The 16,003-nt window shown below is 50.4% G+C and overlaps 2 protein-coding genes across 2 annotated transcripts in view; one reads left to right on the top strand and one right to left on the bottom strand.

Annotated features, from left to right (window-relative positions):
- The window catches only part of Nos (Nitric oxide synthase), a 761,521-nt gene that overhangs the window by 73,564 nt on the left and 671,954 nt on the right, over window positions 1-16,003 (top strand). The window lies entirely within an intron of this gene.
- LOC138365249 (uncharacterized) lies at window positions 2,792-4,353 on the bottom strand. Its single transcript, XM_069325520.1, has 2 exons — window positions 4,349-4,353; window positions 2,792-3,686 (listed from the first exon to the last, which is right to left on the bottom strand). Exons 1-2 carry the CDS (start codon window positions 4,351-4,353, stop codon window positions 2,792-2,794), a joined length of 900 nt encoding a protein of 299 aa, XP_069181621.1.

Below are 16,003 nucleotides of genomic sequence, written 5' to 3'. Positions count from 1 at the left end.
GCCCCTGACTACCGGAATGTTCCCAGGCTTGACACTTTACAATCAACATAAACCGTGAGAGTTGAGGAAGCTGGCGGGGGAGACGGTCATCTCCACGCCCCGGGGTGAATACTGTTTGATTCATCCTCGTGTGGATGGAGGTGTGGCCCCTGATCCTGGGGGATGGAGGTGTGGCCCTGATGCTGGGGGATGGAGGTGTGGCCCTGATGCTGGGGGATGGAGGTGTGGCCCCTGATGCTGGGGGATGGAGGTGTGGCCCCTGATGCTGGGGGATGGAGGTGTGGCCCCTGATGCTGGGGGATGGAGGTGTGGCCCCTGATGCTGGGGGATGGAGGTGTGGCCCTGATGCTGGGGGATGGAGGTGTGGCCCCTGATCCTGGGGGATGGAGGTGTGGCCCCTGATCCTGGGGGATGGAGGTGTGGCCCTGATGCTGGGGGATGGAGGTGTGGCCCTGATGCTGGGGGATGGAGGTGTGGCCCCTGATCCTGGGGGATGGAGGTGTGGCCCTGATGCTGGGGGATGGAGGTGTGGCCCTGATGCTGGGGGATGGAGGTGTGGCCCTGATGCTGGGGATGGAGGTGTGGCCCTGATGCTGGGGGATGGAGGTGTTGCCCTGATGCTGGGGGATGGAGGTGTGGCCCTGATGCTGGGGGATGGAGGTGTGGCCCCTGATCCTGGGGGATGGAGGTGTGGCCCTGATGCTGGGGATGGAGGTGTGGCCCTGATGCTGGGGGATGGAGGTGTGGCCCCTGATGCTGGAGGATGGAGGTGTGGCCCTGATGCTGGGGGATGGAGGTGTGGCCCTGATGCTGGGGGATGGAGGTGTGGCCCCTGATGCTGGGGGATGGAGGTGTGGCCCTGATGCTGGGGGATGGAGGTGTGGCCCTGATGCTGGGGGATGGAGGTGTGGCCCCTGATCCTGGGGGATGGAGGTGTGGCCCTGATGCTGGGGATGGAGGTGTGGCCCTGATGCTGGGGGATGGAGGTGTGGCCCTGATGCTGGGGGATGGAGGTGTGGCCCTGATGCTGGGGGATGGAGGTGTGGCCCTGATGCTGGGGGATGGAGGTGTGGCCCTGATGCTGGGGGATGGAGGTGTGGCCCTGATGCTGGGGATGGAGGTGTGGCCCTGATGGTGGGGGATGGAGGTGTGTGGCCCTGATGCTGGGGATGGAGGTGTGGCCCTGATGCTGGGGGATGGAGGTGTGGCCCCTGATGCTGGGGGATGGAGGTGTGGCCCTGATGCTGGGGGATGGAGGTGTGGCCCTAATGCTGGGGGATGGAGGTGTGGCCCTGATGCTGGGGGATGGAGGTGTGGCCCCTGATGCTGGGGGATGGAGGTGTGGCCCCTGATGCTGGGGGATGGAGGTGTGGCCCTGATGCTGGGGGATGGAGGTGTGGCCCTGATGCTGGGGGATGGAGGTGTGGCCCTGATGCTGGGGGATGGAGGTGTGGCCCTGATCCTGGGGGATGGAGGTGTGACCCTCCATCCCCCAGGATCTTAATTGTGGAACATTTAAGAACAATTGACAGACAGTAAGCTCTAAACAACAAATCATTGACACATTCATTCCCAGTAAAGTACTGGAGAGAACCACAGGAGAAGACTGGTGAATCATCTTGAGGGGGGCACTTCTTGTCTCCAAACACCAGTAACACGGCGTCTGGGAATACAATTACTGCTTAACGAACCTTCTAAAATTTGATGACAACGCAACAGTGATAAAGTACAAAAGCGAGTGATGGGAGTGTGTGTCTTTCTTTATCCTCAGAAGACATTTGATGCAGCTCCTCAGGAACGACTGCTATACAAACTTAAAAAGTAAGTTTAATTAAAATGGTGCTAAATCAGTTTAGAAAATAACGAGCAGTAAGGGGAGAATTAGAGTGTAAGTAAAACTTTAGAGTGGAGTGAGGTCACTCGTGGAGTACTGTAATCATCAGCACTTGGGCTGGGCAGCAGGTCGCCCAGAGGGTCAGGACTCCCGCTAAAAGGTGCGTCCTATTCCAGGTAGCCAATCACTGCTGGGTGAACAGAGGTAACAGTTAAGGATTAGCGCTAGGCCAAAGCGCTTGCGAAGCGCCGGGCGAGTGTTTTACCACTGCGCCAAGGGGACAAATTGTATATTGACTATTATTTCTGGCTAAAGAACTTCTAGTACATCTTTAACACCGATAAAGAATGGGTTGGGAAAAATGAAGAGAGCTTTAAGGCGGTGTCAGAATACCTTTCGTGTAACTGAACTCTAAAATCTTCATGCATTGCCTTTCTGTGCTTGTATCAGCATGAAATTCAGGTGTGTCTTGCATGGATCTCAATTGCCTTTCAAAGAGCTGTAGTTTCATTTCAAAGGAACGAATACAGATTGAGTCAAAGCTAGGGCTCTGGTGGAGGTTGAGTCTTAGGGGCTCTGGTGGAGGTTGAGTCTTAGGGGCTCTGGTGGAGGTTGAGTCTTAGGGGCTCTGGTGGAGGTTGAGTCTTAGGGGCTCTGGTGGAGGTTGAATCTTAGGGGCTCTGGTGGAGGTTGAGTCTTAGGGGCTCTGGTGGAGGTTGAGTCTTAGGGGCTCTGGTGGAGGTTGAGTCTTAGGGGCTCTGGTGGAGGTTGAGTCTTAGGGGCTCTGGTGGAGGTTGAGTCTTAGGGGCTCTGGTGGAGGTTGAGTCTTAGGGGCTCTGGTGGAGGTTGAGTCTTAGGGGCTCTGGTGGAGGTTGAGTCTTAGGGGCTCTGGTGGAGGTTGAGTCTTAGGGGCTCTGGTGGAGGTTGAGTCTTAGGGGCTCTGGTGGAGGTTGAGTCTTAGGGGCTCTGGTGGAGGTTGAGTCTTAGGGGCTCTGGTGGAGGTTGAGTCTTAGGGGCTCTGGTGGAGTTTGAGTCCGAGGGGCTCTGGTGGAGGTTGAGTCCGAGGGGCTCTGGTGGAGGTTGAGTCCGAGGGGCTCTGGTGGAGGTTGAGTCCGAGGGGCTCTGGTGGAGGTTGAGTCCGAGGGGCTCTGGTGGAGGTTGAGTCCGAGGGGCTCTGGTGGAGGTTGAGTCCGAGGGGCTCTGGTGGAGGTTGAGTCCGAGGGGCTCTGGTGGAGGTTGAGTCCGAGGGGCTCTGGTGGAGGTTGAGTCCGAGGGGCTCTGGTGGAGGTTGAGTCCGAGGGGCTCTGGTGGAGGTTGAGTCCGAGGGGCTCTGGTGGAGGTTGAGTCCGAGGGGCTCTGGTGGAGGTTGAGTCCGAGGGGCTCTGGTGGAGGTTGAGTCCGAGGGGCTCTGGTGGAGGTTGAGTCCGAGGGGCTCTGGTGGAGGTTGAGTCCGAGGGGCTCTGGTGGAGGTTGAGTCCGAGGGGCTCTGGTGGAGGTTGAGTCCGAGGGGCTCTGGTGGAGGTTGAGTCCGAGGGGCTCTGGTGGAGGTTGAGTCCGAGGGGCTCTGGTGGAGGTTGAGTCCGAGGGGCTCTGGTGGAGGTTGAGTCCGAGGGGCTCTGGTGGAGGTTGAGTCCGAGGGGCTCTGGTGGAGGTTGAGTCCGAGGGGCTCTGGTGGAGGTTGAGTCCGAGGGGCTCTGGTGGAGGTTGAGTCTTAGGGGCTCTGGTGGAGGTTGAGTCCGAGGGGCTCTGGTGGAGGTTGAGTCCGAGGGGCTCTGGTGGAGGTTGAGTCCGAGGGGCTCTGGGGGAGGTTGAGTCCGAGGGCTCTGGCAGATTTGCGACGTCAGTGGAAAGACTAGTGAAGTGAGTCTAAGGTGGATTTATGGAGTGGTGAATAGTGTTGAGTGGAGACTCATTCACATATTCGTGTGTCGTGGGTTATATTGATGCTGGTGTCGAGTGCGGAAGTATTTTGTTGACAAGAATTGTCACAAATGGGTTAAATGAACAAGGTCTGATTGATGCCTCATGCAACCCGCTCTCGCACAAGATAGTACATATATGACTTATTGCTTATTGTCACTATTTGGCTGATTAATAAGTACATATGTGGTATTTGCCAAGTTATATTTTGTTTTCAAGGTACAAACTCTTACTAAAGAGTTACTCAACACCAGTTTTAATATTAGGAATTTCTTTTTCAGTTTTATTAAACAGTAGAGATTTTATACAATATTTGACAATATCCTGAGTTACTTTACAATTTATTTAAATATTTTTTTGTTTTATTATTTTTATAAAACTGTAATATCAACATAGGCATAGGTTAGGTACTAATCGTAATTAAGAAGAAATAAGATGCTTATCTTAACATACTAAGAAGGTTAGGTTAGGTCGGTGTTTTCTATTCAGCTTTTCAAGGTAAACTCAAATATTCACAATAACTTGGTATGTCACATATGCACTTATTAATAAGCCAATATTGACTATAAGCAAGTGCGAGAACGGGTTGCTTACTCCATCTTTGATGAAGTAAATAAGAAGTATTTTATGTTAATAGTGGTTTTTGGTTTTCACTTCAAGTACGTAAATTGAGACAATATTATACGTCTCAAAGGGATAGAGTACCGTACACTATTTCTACCTCCTCACGTGTTGACTTATTGTCTGGTGGACTTATACTCTGAGAAGTTGGTAAAGTCAGCAAGTTTAATTGGGTTAACTCTCTTTGTTAAAGACATTCAATGATCAAGTTTAAAATATTACCTTTCTCCCCCTCCCCTATCCCGGGGTTATATGTTGACCCCATGACGGAGCTGCTTGAGTGTTGATCACTGCTACTATTGCATGAGACGCTTGCCAAGTTGTTTGTATGAAGGTGAGGTAATTATAAGGAGGAAGCACTAAGCCTGTATGTATGTGTGTGTGTGTGTATGTGTATATATATATATATATATATATATATATATATATATATATATATATATATATATATATATATATATATATGTCGTACCTAGTAGCCAGAACGCACTTCTCAGCCTACTATGCATGGCCCGATTTGCCTAATAAGCCAAGTTTTCATGAATTTATATATTTTCTCTAATTTTTTTCTTATGAAGTGATAAAGCTACACATTTCATTGTGTATGAGGTCAATTTTTTTTTATTGGAGTTAAAATTAGCGTAGATATATGACCGAACCTAACCAACCCTACCTAACCTAACCTATCTTTATAGGTTAGGTTAGGTTAGGTAGCCGAAAAAGTTATGTTAGGTTAGGTTAGGTAGGTTAGGTTGTCGAAAAAACAATTAATTCATGAAAACTTGGCTTATTAGGCAAATCGGGCCTTGCATAGTAGGCTGAGAAGTGCGTTCTGGCTACGTGGTACGACATATATATATATATATATATATATATATATATATATATATATATATATATATATATATATATATATATATAATATATATATATATATATAATAATATATATATATAGCGCCCTTGGAAGGTATATGAGGACAAAGAACTGGGATAGGACTGAGGGGGGTGGAATGAATGGTGCCCAACCACTTAAATCGTCGGGAATCGAACGCCGACCTGCAAGAAGCCAGGCCGTCGTCGTGATTTGGCGGATCAAGTGATTCGCAGATCCCATTATGTTCCCAGCGTTTGTTAATTATTTAATAACTTCCTGTTATAATTTACTTGAGTGAGAAACTGCCACGTGGGGTGCAGAACAAGCAGTACATTAAGGGTTATTTCGGGTTTGGATAAGGCGTGAATTTGTGCCTTCCAGCACCGGAGCTGCGCTTATCCTCACTTGCTGTGCAGTTTTTTACCTCTTTATTTAAGGAAAAACATTTGAAGCGCTTCTTTGCTTCGTAATATTTTTTTCTGATTATAATTGGGGTGAAGGATCTCGTGAGCCCATCAAGAGGAAGATGGCTGCTCCGATGTCTCAAAAGTTGGGACTTGTTGTCGCTCGCAGACACCTTGTAAACTCTAGTTGCTTTTAAAGACGCTTTGTTTAGCACGGATATCTTGTATTATTTCATCCTCTGTTAAACTTGTTATCATGGAGTCTTTCCTAGGCACGAAAACTGTGCGCCTGGCATGATGTTTTACTGTTGGCACTGGTGTCAGGTTAACGGACTTAACCTTGTTTAACGAGTTTGTGTAAAATGTTTATTGAGTTCTTCGTGATCTGACACCGGTATGATTACACCATCACAGGTATATAAAATGTTGAGAGGTGAACCCTCGGAGTGGTCGTGAAAATGTCCATGTAGCACGGGCTATAGTGAGCCCGTAATGGAGGTGAGGCGATCAACTGCGGTTTAGTAGGGTGAAAGAGAGGTGGAGATGAAGGGAGGGAGGTGTAACATCAAGATAAAATCTTTATTCGTAAATGGTTATACATTTATTATTGGGCAAGTTTTCATAGAATTACACTACATTATTATTGTGTAAAAAAGTCACAATAACAGCATAGTACGTAGACACCATCATTATATATAGTTCACGATTTACATTAGAATATTTATTTGTATACAAAAATTATTACAATAAGCTGCAGTGAAAAGCTGTTACAAGAACATGAAAAAGTTCAAAGCATACAATTACAGCTGTGAAACTGATGTTGATAAAACGTACAGCATAAAATTAGTATGACGAGAACACAAATTTGATGGGTAGCTAATATAAAATATTAAAAGTTTATATAAACTATACCGTAAAGTTAAAGCAATTTGCCTATGAATCGTTGACTGTTACGGGGCATTAAAATATTTTTGTTTTCCACTTTATTCGTCTTATCGACTGGCAAGGGATATATCTTGCCAATAACCACACGGGGCTCGAATTGGCTATGAATGATTCAACGGTTCCCAGTTCTGAATTATTGAGAGTCGTTAGAACCGTTGAGAGTAGTTTCGTTAGGAGCACTTCGTGGCACATTTGTCCTCCGTGCAGCCATACACAACACAGCCTCCACCACACCACACAGCCTCCACCACACAACACAGCCTCCACCACACAACACAGCCTCCACCACACAACACAGCCTCCACCACACCACACAGCCTCCACCACACAACACAGCCTCCACCACACAACACAGCCTCCACCACACCACACAGCCTCCACCACACCACACAGCCTCCACCACACCACACAGCCTCCACCACACCACACAGCCTCCACCACACCACACAGCCTCCACCACACAACACAGCCTCCACCACACAACACAGCCTCCACCACGCAACACAGCCTCCACCACACCACACAGCCTCCACCACACCACACAGCCTCCACCACACCACACAGCCTCCACCACACCACACAGCCTCCACCACACCACACAGCCTCCACCACACAAGACAGCCTCCACCACACAAGACAGCCTCCACCACACCACACCAGCCTCCACCATACCACACCAGCCTCCACCACACCACACCAGCCTCCACCACACCACACCAGCCTCCACCACACCACACAGCCTCCACCACTGTTATGATCTCAGCCTACAGGAGAAACGAGTCTCCCCCCTTGAGAGTTATTCATCCAGCCTGACATGATTAGAAGGTCTAGCAAATATTGAGGTGATAACACACATGTAAAATAGATACTTGGATATGATGAACAATTTAAAGATTATGGGCAGTGAAGAAGAAATAGATAAATGACTGGCTAGGAGATGTGGACATTTTGCTGGAGGCGTGAGGCTCGCTTCTGGAGGGCTTTGACCTCACTTGAGGCCAGACATCGCAGGGGGAAAGCCGCGCTCCGTTGAGCTCCCGTCAGAAGGGAACCCCTAGTGATATATCTCGAAGAGAAGAGAAGTGTGTAGACGTGCCAACTGTAGAATCGAGCTGGGAACGTTGTGGTCTCAAGTCCTGGTCGACGAGGAGAGTATTAAACCGCCCAGAAACATTTTCGTGGGCTACGTGGAAGCGCCCTGACCAAGCTCTTGTCAGAGGGATAGCGCCCTCGACGAGACAATCTGTGGTAAGCACGATTTAAGCCAGTTCATAGTGATTGCTTGTAGTTGGCCGTGTGCCCAGCGACAGTAGCAATGTTTATTTATAAGTTAGACATGTTTTGATAAGGCAGAAAGCCTAAAATAAGAGAGTGGAGAGGGAGGAACACGGAGCGACGTCCGTCCCCTCTGAGCGCTGGCAGGTGACTGAGAGCTCTGTGAAGGCCCCTCCCGGAGTGAGGCCCACCGGTTGAGGTGGAGTATGGACCCGCCCAAAACGGGGGAGTCCACTCTCACTGTATGTAGAGGACAGATAGAGGTTTGAGGCAAACATATTGTGTGATTATTTTGATTTATGTGTTAAAGGGGAAACATTTTATTGGAGTGTCGATGGGTTGCAGGTTTGTCTTTGGGGAAGAAGTTGCTGAGTACTTCGAAGCCAGCACAGATGAAGTAGTTGATGAGACTCCAAGGTAGTGGAGGCGAGGACCTCGAGCTGTGAGGAGAAGCAGTGAAGAGGAGTGTCACGTGCTTCTGTAGAGGTGGTGAAGCACCATAGTTGCTCGAGGGAACTTCATGGTGTAGCAGCCAAGAGAGCTGTGGAGGAACTTAGCAGAAGGGTGAAGCACCGTAGTTGCTTAAGGAAACTTCATGGTAGCAGCCTGGAGGAGCTGCAGAGGATCCTGGTAGTGAAGCCCGGAAGAACCTAAAGATATCAGGGTAGTGAACTTCCAGAGGTGGAAGGGAAGTTCTGGTGGATTACTTGAAGGGAGTTGATAGTGTTTGGTTGTCATTAGCGTGCAAGGCGCAGTGAGAGGTGAGTGGTGGTTTGCATTCTTATGTCAAGGAGTGTTTTATACTGAAGTTTAGAGTTACAGTCGTAGGCTGGATTACCTACAGATGTATGCGTTCTAGGACTGATAGGGTGATCGATTGATCATTGCAGTGTAGCAAGGAACATTTATGCTGATATATGTTATTGCATTCAAATGCTGATTTTCTTTGTACACATTTATAGATACATATATATATTCTCTTGCTAATGGTGCAACAGTGCATGCAGACTTGATCAACTTGAGGAGGTTGATAGTATCTGGTGGTGAACCAGGAGATAGGATACCACTTGATAAGCTGATAATAGAGTACTGATGGTGTTGGAGTGCAACCTGATTGTAATAGTATAGAGTTTAGGATTCATTATTATTATGTGTGTATGTATCGTGTATGTGCTTTGTCCAGTAAATGTATCCCAATTTGCTGGTGTTTGCCCTTGTCCTAGTGAGGCTTCCCAGGAGGTAGTAAAGAAGGAGAGAGAGAGAGAACCAAAAACCACTGCTGTGGACAGGGTAGAAGGTAATACAAGTAAGTCATAGGGGATTGAGGAGATCATATCTCATAAGGAGAGAGTGGGGAGTCACAGCGGCTCGAGTGGGTGTGTGCACGTGACAACGAGGCTAAGTGTTGGAGCCGCATCCCCTAAACGTGTGACGTTGAGCCCCTCTCCCAGAGCCAGAAGCGCCAAGGGTGATCTCCTAGTGAGGTATAAACACTCTACCGAGTTGTGGGTTGGGTTGTCCGTAGAGAAGGATCAACACGACAACACCCACCAACCAACCCACACTATAATACACACACAACACAGCCTCCACCACACAACACAGCCTCCACCACACAACACAGCCTCCACCACACCACACAGCCTCCACCACACAACACAGCCTCCACCACACAACACAGCCTCCACCACACCACACAGCCTCCACCACACCACACAGCCTCCACCACACAACACAGCCTCCACCACACCACACAGCCTCCACCACACAACACAGCCTCCACCACACAACACAGCCTCCACCACACCACACAGCCTCCACCACACAACACAGCCTCCACCACACAACACAGCCTCCACCACACCACACAGCCTCCACCACACCACACAGCCTCCACCACACAACACAGCCTCCACCACACCACACAGCCTCCACCACACAACACAGCCTCCACCACACAACACAGCCTCCACCACACCACACAGCCTCCACCACACAACACAGCCTCCACCACACCACACAGCCTCCACCATACCACACAGCCTCCACCACACCACACAGCCTCCACCACACCACACACCCTCCACCACACCACACAGCCTCCACCACACCACACAGCCTCCACCACACCACACAGCCTCCACAACACAACACAGCCTACACAACACAGCCTCCTCCACACAACACAGCCTCCTCCACACAACACAGCCTCCACCACACCACACAGCCTCCACCACACCACACAGCCTCCACCACACCACACAGCCTCCACCACACCACACAGCCTCCACCACACAACACAGCCTCCACCACACAACAGGGCCTCCACCACACAACACAGCCTCCACCACACCACACAGCCTCCACCACACCACACGGCCTCCACCACACCACACGGCCTCACCACACCACACGGCCTCCACCACACAACAGGGCCTCCACCACACAACACAGCCTCCACCACACCACACAGCCTCCACCACACCTCACAGCCTCCTCCACACAACACAGCCTCCACCACGCAACACTCCCACAGACACATCAACCTCCATAACGGTTCTACAGCAACAAGTTGCAACAGGGCAACAAATAATAATGAGAGAATTCATGTTAAAGATGGTAACTATAAACTGCCACACATAGAGATGGACTTAATGGAAAGAATATCACACATGTAGAGTATGTGTGACGAGGCTGAAGCCTAGTAAGCACAATTAGGCCAGCTTTATTACGCCTGCTGGTCGACAACAGTTAGACGCCTGCTGGTCGACAACAGTTAGACGCCTGCTGGTCGACAACAGTTAGACGCCTGCTGGTCGACAACAGTTAGCCGCCTGCTGGCCGACAACAGTTAGCCGCCTGCTGGTCGACAACAGTTAGACGCCTGCTGGTCGACAACAGTTAGACGCCTGCTGGTCGACAACAGTTAGACGCCTGCTGGTCGACAACAGTTAGACGCCTGCTGGTCGACAACAGTTAGACGCCTGCTGGTCGACAACAGTTAGACGCCTGCTGGTCGACAACAGTTAGACGCCTGCTGGTCGGCAACAGTTAGACGCCTGCTGGTCGACAACAGTTAGACGCCTGCTGGTCGACAACAGTTAGACGCCTGCTGGTCGACAACAGTTAGACGCCTGCTGGTCGACAACAGTTAGACACCTGCTGGTCGACAACAGTTAGACGCCTGCTGGTCGACAACAGTTAGACGCCTGCTGGTCGACAACAGTTAGACGCCTGCTGGTCGACAACAGTTAGACGCCTGCTGGTCGATAACAGTTAGACACCTGCTGGTCGACAACAGTTAGACGCCTGCTGGTCGACAACAGTTAGACGCCTGCTGGTCGACAACAGTTAGACGCCTGCTGGTCGACAACAGTTAGACGCCTGCTGGTCGACAACAGTTAGACGCCTGCTGGTCGACAACAGTTAGACGCCTGCTGGTCGACAACAGTTAGACGCCTGCTGGTCGACAACAGTTAGACGCCTGCTGGTCGACAACAGTTAGACGCCTGCTGGTCGACAACAGTTAGACGCCTGCTGGTCGACAACAGTTAGACGCCTGCTGGTCGACAACAGTTAGACACCTGCAGCCGGGGATGGTGCACACACCCGCTTGTGGAACGACTCCACGACCATGACACCCTCCACGACCACAGCTTCCACGACCATGACACCCTCCACGACCACAGCCTCCACGACCACAGCCTCCACGACCATGACACCCTCCACGACCATGACACCCTCCACGACCACAGCCTCCACGACCATGACACCCTCCACGACCACAGCCTCCACGACCATGACACCCTCCACGACCACAGCCTCCACGACCACACCCTCCACGACCACACCCTCCACGACCACAGCCTCCACGACCACACCCTCCGCGACCACAGCCTCCACGACCATGACACCCTCCACGACCACAGCCTCCACGACCATGACACCCTCCACGACCACAGCCTCCACGACCACAGCCTCCACGACCATGACACCCTCCACGACCACAGCCTCCACGACCATGACACCCTCCACGACCACAGCCTCCACGACCATGACACCCTCCACGACCACAGCCTCCACGACCATGACACCCTCCACGACCACAGCCTCCACGACCACACCCTCCACGACCACAGCCTCCACGACCACACCCTCCACGACCACAGCCTCCACGACCATGACACCCTCCACGACCACAGCCTCCACGACCATGACACCCTCCACGACCACAGCCTCCACGACCATGACACCCTCCACGACCACACGCTCCACGACCACAGCCCTCCACGACCACAGCCCTCCACGACCACAGCCCTCCACGACCACACCCTCCACGACCACACCCTCCACGACCACAGCCTCCACGACCACAGCCCTCCACGACCACACCCTCCACGACCACACCCTCCACGACCACAGCCTCCACGACCACAGCCCTCCACGACCACAGCCTCCACGACCACAGCCCTCCACGACCACACCCTCCACGACCACAGCCTCCACGACCACAGCCTCCACGACCACACCCTCCACGACCACAGCCTCCACGACCACACCCTCCACGACCACAGCCTCCACGACCATGACACCCTCCACGACCACAGCCTCCACGACCATGACACCCTCCACGACCACAGCCTCCACGACCATGACACCCTCCACGACCACACGCTCCACGACCACAGCCCTCCACGACCACAGCCCTCCACGACCACACCCTCCACGACCACACCCTCCACGACCACAGCCTCCACGACCACAGCCCTCCACGACCACACCCTCCACGACCACACCCTCCACGACCACAGCCTCCACGACCACAGCCCTCCACGACCACAGCCTCCACGACCACAGCCCTCCACGACCACACCCTCCACGACCACAGCCTCCACGACCACAGCCCTCCACGACCACAGCCCTCCACGACCACAGCCCTCCACGACCACAGCCCTCCACGACCACAGCCCTCCACGACCACAGCCCTCCACGACCACAGCCCTCCACGACCACAGCCCTCCACGACCACACCCTCCAATTGTGGATCACACTATCTGATCTTTTTCACAAAACAGTAAATTTATTCTTAAAGTATCGTCCCTGAAGACTGTACAACCGCCCCCCCCCTGATCATCACCATGTGATGACCTGTATCATCAGATGCATCACTCAATCCCCGACCACCCAAGTGGTTGGGCACCATTCCTTCCCCCGTCCCATCCCAAAGCCTTATTGTGACCACCATCCCAGTGCTGTATAGTCGTAATTGCTTGGCGCTTTTCCCTGATAGTTCCCCTCCCCTTCCATCTAGACACTGGACGTGTACACCAAGAAGGGTATACCTCGCTTTTCGGTGTATATACACTGAGTTTACCTCCCCTCTGGACACTGTTCAAATCAAGAGGTAAACTTGCTTACTTGCCAGTTGGGCAGGAAGCACTCGGGGTGGCCTTAATAACTCCCCTGAGGGTCCAAAGGACCACCTCAAGTAATGTTACACGTTGGTACTCTTAACTTTTGTCTAAAGTAAAGTCAGTGGCTTCCTTGTGTGAGTTGTCTAAAATATTTCCAACTTTTAAGTCATCTCTCTCCACTTTCCTCTAATGGGTCTTCCCACACTCTATATGCTCTTCAGATTTTTTCAATTTTTTTTTTTTACCAATTTCGGTCTCATTCTATTTCTCTCTGATGTAAGATCTTTACCAATCAACAATTATATATTTTTTAATTTTGGTGTTTTATTCCTTTGCCTATAAGAGCAATTTGTTTTGTCATCTCTTCAGGGAATCGAACCCTGGTTAATGTTGCCTCTATTGAATATTTCTAACATACATTATAATATACCTCTTCTCTCCCACTATATCATCACTTACACTATAACTATGTACGCTTTTGACGCCCAATAACTTGGCTCGACGAAAGAGCGACGGTCTCGCTTCATGCAGGTCGGCGTTCACTCCCCGACCGTCCAAGTGGTTGGGCACCATTCCTTTCTCCCCGTCCAATCCCAAAGCCTTATCCTGACTTCCTTAAAAGTCCTATATAGTCGTAAGGTCTTGGCGCATTTTCCTGATAATTCCCTTCCCTCGCCCTGTACAATCAATTTCACCATACCATCACTCCCATATTATTCCGTCACTCGCACTCAATACAATCACTCCCACACTATACAATCACTGCCACACTATACAATCACTCCCACACTATACAATCACTCCCACACTATACAATCACTGCCACACTATACAATCACTCCCACTATACAATCACTGCCACACTATACAATCACTCCCACACTATACAATCACTCCCACACTATACAATCACTGCCACTATACAATCACTCTCACACTATACAATCACTCCCACACTATACAATCACTCCCACACTATACAATCACTCCCACACTATACAATCACTCCCACACTATACAATCACTCCCACACTACACAATCACTCCCACACTAAACAATCACTCCCACACTAAACAATCACTCCCACACTACACAATCCCTCCCACACTACACAGTCACTCCCACACTATACAGTCACTCCCACACTACACAATCACTCCCACACTACACAATCACTCCCACACTACACAATCACTCCCACACTACACAATCACTCCCACACTACACAATCACTCCCACACTACACAATCACTCCCACACTACACAATCACTCCCACACTAAACAATCACTCCCACACTAAACAATCACTCTCACACTAAACAATCACTCTCACACTAAACAATCACTCCCACACCAAACAATCACTCCCACACTAAACAATCACTCCCACACTAAACAATCACTGCCAAACTATACAATCACTCGCACACTAAACAATCACTCCCACACTAAAGAATCACTCCCACACTAAAGAATCACTCCCACACTAAACAATCACTGCCACACTATACAATCACTCGCACACTAAACAATCACTGCCACACTATACAATCACTCCCACACTAAACAATCACTGCCACACTATACAATCACTCGCACACTAAACAATCACTCGCACACTAAACAATCACTCCCACACAAAACAATCACTCCCACACAAAACAATCACTCCCACACAAAACAATCACTCCCACACAAAACAATCACTCCCACACTATACAATCACTCCCACACTACACAATCACTCCCACACTACACAATCACTCCCACACTAAACAATCACTCCCACACTAAACAATCACTCCCACACTAAACAATCACTCCCACACTAAACAATCACTCCCACACTAAACAATCACTCCCTCACTATACAATTACTCCCACACTAAACAATCACTCCCACACTAAACAATCACTCCCACACTATACAATCACTCCCACACTAAACAATCACTCCCACACTAAACAATCACTCCCACACTAAACAATCACTCCCACACTAAACAATCACTCCCACACTAAACAATCACTCCCTCACTATACAATCACTCCCACACTAAACAATCACTCCCACACTAAACAATCACTCCCACACTAAACAATCACTCCCACACTAAACAATCACTCCCACACTAAACAATCACTCCCACACTATACAATCACTCCCACACTATACAATCACTCCCTCACTAAACAATCACTCCCACAGTGTACCGTTGTGGGGTTAAGGGGAAACACAGCAGGAGGGAACAGCCTCTCTGTGAGGGCCATGATCACTGCTCTTGTGAGGGCCATGATCACTGCTCTTGTGAGGGCCATGATCACTGCTCTTGTGAGGGCCATGATCACTGCTCTTGTGAGGGCCGTGATCACTGCTCCTGTGAGGGCCATAATCACTGCTCTTGTGAGGGCCATGATCACTGCTCTTGTGAGGAGTCATGATCACTGCTCTTGTGAGGGCCATGATCACTGCTCTTGTGAGGGGCCATGATCACTGCTCCTGTGAGGGCCATGATCACTGCTCTTGTGAGGGCCATGACCACTGCTCTTGTGAGGGGCCATGATCACTGCTCTTGTGAGGGGCCATGATCACTGCTCTTGTGAGGGGCCATGATCACTGCTCTTGTTATGTGTAGTGTATTCTTGATGGAAATAATTATATTCGCATTGTTATTTTTCTGTTACATTAGAACAGGGTGGTGTGTTGACGTG

This window comes from Procambarus clarkii, chromosome 16, assembly GCF_040958095.1.
Source record: "Procambarus clarkii isolate CNS0578487 chromosome 16, FALCON_Pclarkii_2.0, whole genome shotgun sequence".
Taxonomy (NCBI): Eukaryota; Metazoa; Arthropoda; class Malacostraca; order Decapoda; family Cambaridae; genus Procambarus; species Procambarus clarkii.
The sequence above is the reverse complement of the archived record's forward strand: the minus strand, read 5'-3'. Positions and strand labels throughout refer to the sequence as shown.